The sequence below is a fragment of the Atheta coriaria genome, unplaced genomic scaffold (genome assembly GCF_025399875.1).
Source record: "Atheta coriaria isolate IRGN ID8LTWV9N9 unplaced genomic scaffold, Caltech_Dcor_3.1 hic_scaffold_9_pilon, whole genome shotgun sequence".
NCBI lineage: Eukaryota > Metazoa > Arthropoda > Insecta > Coleoptera > Staphylinidae > Dalotia > Dalotia coriaria.
The window spans coordinates 8,368,014-8,377,547 of NW_027045451.1; the positions used below are offsets into that span (position 1 = coordinate 8,368,014).

The window sequence follows — 9,534 nt, forward strand, 5'->3', positions numbered from 1 at the left end:
ACGGTATTGCCGCTACGTTCCGGTTACGTATTGCTGGCCTCGGTATGACGGAAGCGATCGGCCATGTTGATTTCTACACGAATGGCGGCACTGATCAACCCGGATTAATGATAAAAAGCGTGACGGAATTCGCGATTGAAAACGGTGGTAGTTTATTTGGATGCAAAAGTTCTTGGGTTGTAATCACATCCAGGTTATCAGGTACTTCACGGAGGTATCAATAGTAACTGTTCGTTTTATGGAATTACTTGCGCGCTAGTTATAGGTAGTTTAGCTTTTATAAAACATATGTAATTATCTATTAAATAATAATGTAATGCATGTCATTTGGCCTATTTTTAAATTAGGATTTTGTCGCTGGAAATGCTTCGAGTGTAAAACCAAGGGCCAATTTTGCATGCCAATGGGTTTCAACAGCAAGAAACGATACGATGAACTCCTATCAAAGAAAATCATTAGTAAAAGGCGTACTTATGTATTGTATCTTCGTACTGCAGATGCGCAGCCATTTTGCAGTAAGTATAAACACGTAATTTGGGTTGCCTATGCTTTAAAACTGTTTTTTTTTTGTTTATTTAGAAGAACATTACAAACTATCCGTGCAAGTATCTGATTCTTCTGAAAGTAAAAAACACGGGGGTGAAATCGGTCAACTCTGGTTTGTGCTTCATGATTCAACAGACATGCGCGGATTAAAAACAAATAGAGTTGCATTAAACAAAGGCGGATATCACGAACCAGGCAAATTATACACAGAAATTGTGTCAATGGATAAAACTCTACACTTGAAAGGATTAGAAGTTGAGTGGGATTACCACAGTAATGTGTTTAACCCACTAACATGGCGTTTATTGGCTTCGCCGAGGGTACACCTTGCAAAAATCAAAGTGGAAAGTTTAAACCCAAAAGAAAGGTAAATACAAATAATAACAAGTTATTTAGATGTTCATAGGTTATGTTTATAGGTTATCTGTGTGCCCAAAAGATAAAAATCAACCACTCATCACCGGAATACCACAACTCATGCTGCCATCTTACTGCTCGCAGTGAAACCAAATTTCAAGTGTACATATTGTTAACGAGTATTTATTCTCATAGTATTTATAACAAGTTAAGCTGTTTTGAGACTTTGAGTGTGACATATGTGTTTGGATTTTAAAACGTGCGTGTTTACTACTCGCCGGTGGTGATCGTCAACTGTTTTGTCTTGCTGTTATCGAATTTATCCATCGTTTTGATGCTGTTCAACGCGCCTAGACCAATTGCCAGCGCCACCAACAACAACGACACGATAAACAACCCGGACCATATTGGAACAGTGGTGAAATCAACACAATCGTAAGCATCATTAAATCTAACTTTGAGAGAATCAGGCTGAGCTTGAATGTCGAACAACATCAACTCAATCTCGTTCTCTTCTTCGCGAAACACGGAATTGCCGCTGCAGTGATACGAAAATGATTTCGCTGCGGAGATTTCTTCTTTATCGACTGTCAAAGTGTAAGTTTTCGTGGACATGAGCAACAAATTAATGGTATTAAGATACCAGTACCCAGAATTCCATAGGAATTTAAATCTGAGCGTGACTTTATCACCGGATTCCGTCGGAATGGTAACGCTAAGTTGTCGATATTTATCACCACGATCATCTACGGTTGCCACGGCGGCTTTACCAAGATTATAACTAGTGGCGTTTATTTTCAAGACCGGTGTCCTTGAAGAATAAATCATGGCGACTTCGGAAGTGGTCGTGGAGGCTTGATAGAGCACTGGGCCAGTGACAGGCTCATAGTTTTCCATGGTCGTAAAAGTTTCCGGTATTTCAGTGGTGAACTCATCGGAAGCTTCGCGTTTTGGTCGATTGGCAGCAGGAGGCGCACTTGGTGCTGCTTCGTGATTGGTAAGAATCAATGCCAAGATATTATCGTATTCACGACTGCAGTTATCCAGAGTATCCTGGATTTGTTTAAAATTTGATGTGGCATCACCTTTTAATTCTGTAAATTAAAAATGGCGGATGTAATCATCAATATACATAAGGTAAATTGATTATGGTTACCAATGACGTTGTCGATGTTTAAATTACTGCTTGGGACGTACGCAGTGTATTTATTCCGAAGAAGATTCTGAAGTTCATTGGAGATTTGCATTGGATCACCTTTGAAGACAACCACTTTGGGGCGGCGCATGTAACTCTTCAGCAAATCAAAGTCTTCATTGTTGAATTGCTTCAATGAGGGTAATTGGATACTTTCTGAACCCCATATTAACACTCCTCCGTGGGAATAATCGAAAATATTCAAGAGAAAACCGATGAAAACCACAATTTTGTACATTTTGCCTTGCGGTAGGACTACGACTGATAGCACTGCATGGAAAATTCACCCTTAGGATCGATAACAGTGGTTGGCGCATGCGCAGTGCAGAAACCAAACACAGGAGCATAAAAACCAATGCAATGTATTTTTAAACAATCTTTGGAAATGTTAGGAGACTACAATATTTATGGGAGGAATGATTTCTAATCTGTTTCGAAAGTATTCTTGAAACTTATTGTTTTGATGATAGATGGCGCTACGGGTATCAGCCTGTGCGAAAATCGACACCTAAAAATACATACAACTTGTTTTTGGGTCACTCGTGTCATCTCATCGTGACAGAATTAGCTTTAGCCAAAACTCATTCTAATCGCGCTGATAATTACGTCGCGTGCAATCAACACACAGTATAACAGGTGATTGCCATACAAAATGTTTGTACTCCACTGAAATATACAAAATGACCAGTAACACCGAAGACTTAGATTCGATCGCCGTAAATAACTTCAGGGAATATTTACAGATACCCAGTGTCCACCCGGACATCGATTATGGTAATTATTAGCTTAATTTATAACAAATTTTTATTAAATAATATAAAATAACCTAAAATTATCATAGGAAAATGTAAAATTAAATTTAAATTTTACTTATACAGGGTGTTTATTTCTATATTTCTATTTTAGGACCATGCGTTGAGTTTTTACAACGTTTGGCCAATGAGATAAAACTTCCTGTACAAGTGATTGAACCTGTTGCAAGTAAACCAGTTGTAATCATATCATGGCTTGGCCAAAGCCCAAATTTGCCTTCCGTATTGCTGAATTCGCACATGGACGTTGTTCCGGTAATGCCGGAGGAATGGAAACATCCCCCGTTCGGTGCTGAAGTGCACGACGGGAAGATTTACGCCCGTGGTGCACAAGATATGAAATGTATAGGTATACAATATTTGGAAGCCATCCGTCGCCTCAAAGAGAATAACGTCCAGTTACAACGCACAATACACTGTAGTTTTGTACCTGATGAAGAGATAGGTGGCGCTGTTGGCATGAAACAATTTGTCAAAAGCAAAACTTTCAAGGAATTAAACATCGGCATGGCTCTCGATGAAGGATTACCTAGCGTTGACGATAGATTTTTGGTTTACTACGGAGAACGCTGCATGTGGCGTAAGTAAACAAGTGAATCATTTAATTATTATTTACTTATTGTGTGTTTATATTTGCAGATGTGACCTTTCATTGTCCGGGTCAACCGGGTCATGGATCACTCTTATTGAAAGACACTGCTGCTGAAAAACTGCACAATCTCATGTCGAAGATAATGGCACATCGTGCCGAACAAGTTAGGCTACTCGATTCGGATCCAGATTTAACCATCGGTGATGTAATGACTGTAAATGTAACCATTTTAAATGGCGGTCAGCAGGCGAATGTGCTTCCATCTGAACTAACTATGACAATGGACTGTCGAATACCGGTAACGTCAGACATTAATGAATGGAGTAAAACACTTGATACCTGGTGTGCAGAATCAGGCGAAGGTATTTATATGGTTCAATCACGTTTCGAAAATGCAAAACCGACTGATATATCTGAGGAGAATCCATACTGGATGCGTTTCAAGGAGAGCGTGGATGACATGTAAGTATGGTTGCCTATGTTGTATTTAGAAATACATTCGAGCGTTGGCAATTGGTTAATTTTTCTCGTTTGTTTGAATTGTTTCCTGCTAGGGGACTGCAAATTGAGACGCGAATATTTCCCGGTGGCACTGACAGCCGCTTCCTGCGCGAAATGGGCATACCAGCGCTCGGTTTCTCGCCCATCATCAACCATCCCGTACTGCTGCACGATACTGATGAATACCTCGCTGAATCAATGTTCCTGCGCGGCATCGAAATCTACATGAAGTTGATTTCCTCACTTGGTGATATTGCCAACGACGAAAATTAACAAAAACAGAACTAAACCAAAAACACACGCACCAAATAATGTAACATAACACACAAATCATGGCTTATTGAAACGAATATCACGGTAAAACACGATAAAACGCAAAACCACTGAAAAACATCACGAATGATTACTTATCCAATGATGTTTGTTTCATGTTAATTCTTGTTTTTCACCAAACAATACGTGCAAACCGCATGCTTGGGCTTAGCTATGATTCGTAATATGTACAATTTTGCGTACATTTTACCTACATTGTTTGAGATTGTTTATACCCCACCAGAAAAGACAGGCGGGCTTTAAATCGTGGGTGATTAGTCAGTCGCAGATAACGCGCACGGCGCGCGAACTATTTAAGCGCGATCGCAATCGTGCGCTATGATTAGTGCTTGTTTATTGCGTTCGCCGTGAACAACAAGGCATCGGTTTAATTTTAATTTTTTTTAATTGTGACCATTGCGACAATGACGACCTCGCCAACAGCCAATCGCACTGAGGCGCTCAGCGATCTTGCCGTTGACAACTTCAGAGAGTATCTGCGCATTCCAAGTGTTCACCCTGATGTTGATTACGGTAAAATTTCAAATTTAACAAAAGAAACATGTTGAACATTTTAATTATGCCAAGATAATTTTGAAATGGTCGATTTTTGCGTCACCAGACACAAATTATTCCACTTTCGAGTCAAGTGATTAAACCTACGTAAATATTTAATAATACCAACGCTCTGATTGCACAGTTTACGCATTTAAACGACAAATTTTGCTTTATAAATAGCTGGGTACTTAAATTGTATAATTATCAAATTATTTGCTGTTACAAAGTTCAACGTCGCCAGCATTACATTTAAATCTGTTGTTTGATGTTGATTGGGTTGCCTATAGTAACAAGATATTAATTTGAATTTCCAGTGCCTTGTGTTACATTTTTGCAAAAACAAGCAACTTCGCTTGGTTTACCCTTGAAGACGTATTACCCAGCCAAACCGAACAAGCCAGTTGTTGTTATAACATGGCAGGGCACCGATCCATCCCTCACTTCGGTGTTGCTGAATTCCCACATGGATGTGGTGCCCGTTTTCGAAGAAGAATGGACACATAAACCGTTTGCTGCCGATATGGACGCCGATGGCAAGATTTTCGCTCGTGGTGCACAGGATATGAAATGTGTGGGTATTCAATACCTCGAGGCTATTCGTGTCCTGAAAACAAACGCGTGGAAACCCAAGCGCACTTTGCATCTTTGTTTCGTGCCCGATGAGGAAATCGGTGGCGAAGATGGCATGAAAACGTTTGTTACCACTGCGGATTTTAAAAACTTGAATATTGGGTTTTCTTTGGATGAAGGTATTGCCAGTCCTGATGAGACGTTCAGTTTGTATTATGGCGAAAGAGCTATATGGCGTGAGTAAAAAACAAAATGGCGACCATGAAAAGTCCATTATATTAATTTTTTATTGTTTTATTTAAAGATTTGGAGTTTCATTGCAACGGGCAAGCTGGTCATGGTTCTTTGCTGCACGAAAATACTGCCGGTGAGAAAATGCGGGTGATTTTGGATAAATTGTTTGACATGCGCGAGGAACAAAAGAAAATTTTGGAAAACAACCCAGAAATGACGATTGGTGACGTCCTCACTTTGAATTTATGCATTCTTCAGGTATAAAACATCAAAATTTGTTATTATTTCTTTAAATTTATTTATTTCTTTTAATAGGGTGGAAAACAAAGCAATGTTGTCCCACCAGAATTCTGGTGCTCAATGGATTGCCGCATTCCAGTCACCATGAACACCAAGGACTTGTATAAAACTTTTGAGTCGTGGTGCGCAGCCGCCGGCAAAGACGTAACAATTGTAAAGGAACAATTCGAAGAAATTATCAAACCCACTGAGCTGAATGATAAAAATGCGTATTGGGTTGCCATGAAGCAAGCCACAGACGCTTTGTAAGTGTTTGCATAACAAAAAAAGTCAAATTTAATGAAAATAATATTTGCAGGGGATTAAAAATCAAGCCGATGATTTTCCCTGGAGGTACAGACAGTCGCTACCTGCGAGAACTCAACATTCCTGCGCTCGGTTTTTCGCCGATGAACAACACGCCGGTGTTGCTGCACGACAACGACGAGTACTTGGAAAAGCACGTTTTCCTACGCGGCATTGATATCTACTGCAGAATTATTCCTGCCCTGGCTAATGTTTAAGGATTTAATCATTTAAAACACAAAATATGTCTCAAATCATTTGTTTTTTACTCAATTTTCATGTTATGGTTCAGGTGGTTCTGATTAAAAATAAGTAACTTTTAAATCTTGTATATTGGGTTGCCTAATATGTAATACCGCACTTGAAGTTTCAATTTCGCAGCGCACGCGGTTGTCAGCTGACCGGGCGGAAAGAAAGCGCGCACCGCCGCCTGAACAGATGACGAGCGACGCCGAATGCCCCAAGTGGAAGCGACGAAGCGAAGCTGAAGCGTCAACGCGACCAAGCCAAGCCATACAGCTGGTTGCGCGACCGACCGACCGACTTGTCATGGAACTACGCGTGCAAACCGCAAGAAAATGTCGAGAAAATCATCAAGAATATAATCCAACACGAAGAAAAGCATTGGCAAGCGGTGGATGAAAGCTTGGTGAGTACTTTGAACGATTTTCGTGCGTTTCGGGGGCGGATTGCGGACATTATCGACTTTCGTAAAGGCGGATGATTTTTGGTACGCGTGGAACACTTGCAATGCAAAGTATTGATGCCAATACTCTAGATATTTCTAATTAATACGTGTTTATAGTAAATTTTCGTTTAAGTGCACATTATTTTCTACATTCTTGTCAAAGTGGGTGTGAACTTGTGAATCTCGGGAGTATTCAACATTTTTTAAATATATAATTAAGTTTAAAGCTAATTAATTAATTGGTTCACATTTTTTTCTAATTAAAAAAAACATTAAGTATTCAGTTTAGGGCCTTTTGTTCACATTTTGTCATGAGATATACCCGGATATATGTTTGGAACGGTGTCAAAATAATTGTTTAATTATATTTAATTTTTTAGGAATGACTCATCAAGTTGGAAACAAAAATACAATGGATAATCAATGTGTCAGACAGCAGTATCACGATGATTCTGGATTAACTTGAAATTCTCCAAAACAGGTACTGGTATTTCTCTTTTAGCTTTGATTTTTATGGACATCAAATATGAATATACGCAATAAAAGATTAAACGAAAAAGTGACATTAAAATTCCTATTACAACAAAATGGCCGCCGCCATCATTAGTTCACATGGTTCACATTAAAAACAGCTTTGAATGGAACACGCGGAGCGCAGCCAGCGCCTCCGCTACGCCGTGTGTGAGCAACGTAACCACGTGAGCGAGAGCAAGTCGCACGCAGCGTGCGGCAAGTGCATTGCTCCCTCGTTCGCTCAGGGTTTTCTCAATGTTCGTGATGAGCGTGGTGTTCGCTCGTTGCCTTTGCAACGACCGCTGTCGCGCGGTCGACTCGCAGCGGCTCCCCCTCGACGGCGCTCGGCATGGACTCGTCCGGTTTACAAACATCGCCACGACCAGCCCAACATAAAATCGATATTTTAATACTTAACAACGACTTCTTCGTCGAAGCTCAACCAAATGCGAATCACACGTGAAATTCGTGCCTGATTTTAAATTTTATGCTGGAAATGCACTGATTTTAATGAATTTTGATTCGATTTTAGCGTTGTTGAGTTGAGTGCGATCGGCTGGTTGCCTCGCTTTGCTGTCGAGCCAGCGGCGCGCAAGCCATGTTGGATTTTGTTTTCCCGGCAAAAACAAATCAACAAATGTCGATCTAATGCTCGCTGGCGTGTGGAGGATTGGGGTGGAAAGCGGTACTAATCAATGCAGAATTTTACGGGCGAAATATTGCGATTCATGTGAGTTTGCTGCATGCGGCGGTTTTTTTGCGCCGAGTGATTATTTGAAAAGTTTCATACATCTCCATGTGCACGTCGCGGTGACCGTGCGCGATCGAGCGGCCGGCGCACCGACCGGCGGCCAATCGGTGCCTGGCGGGAAAAGCCACGTGACGCGCGCGCACCAATCGCCGCGTGCGGATTTGAATCCCTCTCTTGCGACGAGCGCGCCGCGCGCCGAGCAACACAACCTTCAACGTTTGTGTACATTCGGTCGGGTCCGCCGTTCTGCTGTGTGTGCTGCCTGTCATCTCTGCCATCGTGTGTTGCGGGAATAATTTTCGAAAATTCGATGCCAACTTGAGGAGACATTGGGAAGAATCGCACCGGAACGCTAAACGTAAGTACCACCGTGCGTGTGGCGGCGATTGTCGGCCGATTTTCATTTAGGAATTGCGCGAAAAGCGGCGGGTTTTTTTTCGCCGCCAGTCGAAGTTGTGCCAGTTGGACTCTTCCGTCGGCGAGCCGAGTGTGTTTGATTGTGCATGTGTGTGCGTGTAGTATTGAAGCGCGGGATCGCGTTGTTTAGCGTTATCCGAGCCTTCATTTGCAATAACATCGCGCGACGAATACGCGATAACGGCCGGCGCGCGCGATTTTAGGTTACACGCGAAATTGTGTAAACAGTGAGCCGGCAACACGAAATACCGCGTAAATTCCCAACATGTGTGTGTGTCTCATGTATTCACGTACACGTCGCGTTTCAGTCGTACTCGTATATTGTGGACGGCGATCAAAACCCACGGTTCACATTACCAAGTGCCGTTTTGATTTCATTCGAAACAAAACATTAAAATTATTGCGCATTGTCTAAAATAAACATATTACTTGTCTCTGTAAATCAACTAAATAAATATTCATGTACGGAGAGATTTTTCATCGACTTGTTAAATATTTCGGTTGTATACACATGTAATAATCTTGGCGGGAAGTAAGAGCCGCAGTTCGTTGGTTTTCGGTCGTTTTCTCGAGACTTCAAGGTTGCGGAAAGAAGTTTTGATATCGCGCGCGCAGTAGTTTCGAGCGGAGCACGTTGAGCCGCGCGCTCATATTTTATGCCCGCGCACGAACACCACGGTGGGAAAAAAGCTCGCGCGCTCATCACGTCGCCTCCGTCCGTTCAAAAATTCAAATCGAGCATGTCAGCCACCGCGAGCGCCATTGTCATGCGTTGAAATCTGTTGATATTCATCGCCATGGCAACGTCAACAAACCGCCATTTTGTGGCATTCTTTCAATGAAAGTCAATAACTTTTAACATGTACGAATTGTAAAGATTTGCCGGACAATAGCCTCGTTACA

The 9,534-nt window shown here is 41.6% G+C and overlaps 4 protein-coding genes across 4 annotated transcripts; 3 read left to right on the forward strand and 1 right to left on the reverse strand.

The window, feature by feature from the left end:
• Positions 1-44: 44 nt before the first annotated feature.
• Positions 45-1,050, forward strand: LOC135797916 (uncharacterized). Its single transcript, XM_065310497.1, has 4 exons — positions 45-147; positions 348-515; positions 580-913; positions 966-1,050. The coding sequence occupies exons 1-4, from the start codon at positions 45-47 to the stop codon at positions 1,048-1,050; spliced, it is 690 nt and encodes a 229-aa protein (XP_065166569.1).
• On the reverse strand, positions 824-2,336 carry LOC135799349 (V-type proton ATPase subunit S1-like). The gene is made up of 2 exons (XM_065312413.1): positions 2,060-2,336; positions 824-1,997 (listed from the first exon to the last, which is right to left on the reverse strand). The coding sequence occupies exons 1-2, from the start codon at positions 2,334-2,336 to the stop codon at positions 1,174-1,176; spliced, it is 1,101 nt and encodes a 366-aa protein (XP_065168485.1). The 3' UTR covers positions 824-1,173.
• A 400-nt stretch (positions 2,337-2,736) lies between these two features.
• LOC135799348 (aminoacylase-1-like) lies at positions 2,737-4,418 on the forward strand. The gene is made up of 4 exons (XM_065312412.1): positions 2,737-2,872; positions 3,005-3,490; positions 3,550-3,964; positions 4,057-4,418. Exons 1-4 carry the CDS (start codon positions 2,779-2,781, stop codon positions 4,274-4,276), a joined length of 1,215 nt encoding a protein of 404 aa, XP_065168484.1. The 5' UTR covers positions 2,737-2,778; the 3' UTR covers positions 4,277-4,418.
• A 239-nt stretch (positions 4,419-4,657) lies between these two features.
• On the forward strand, positions 4,658-6,586 carry LOC135799347 (aminoacylase-1-like). Its single transcript, XM_065312411.1, has 5 exons — positions 4,658-4,849; positions 5,188-5,679; positions 5,748-5,935; positions 5,993-6,222; positions 6,276-6,586. The coding sequence occupies exons 1-5, from the start codon at positions 4,741-4,743 to the stop codon at positions 6,478-6,480; spliced, it is 1,224 nt and encodes a 407-aa protein (XP_065168483.1). The 5' UTR covers positions 4,658-4,740; the 3' UTR covers positions 6,481-6,586.
• Positions 6,587-9,534: the final 2,948 nt, after the last annotated feature.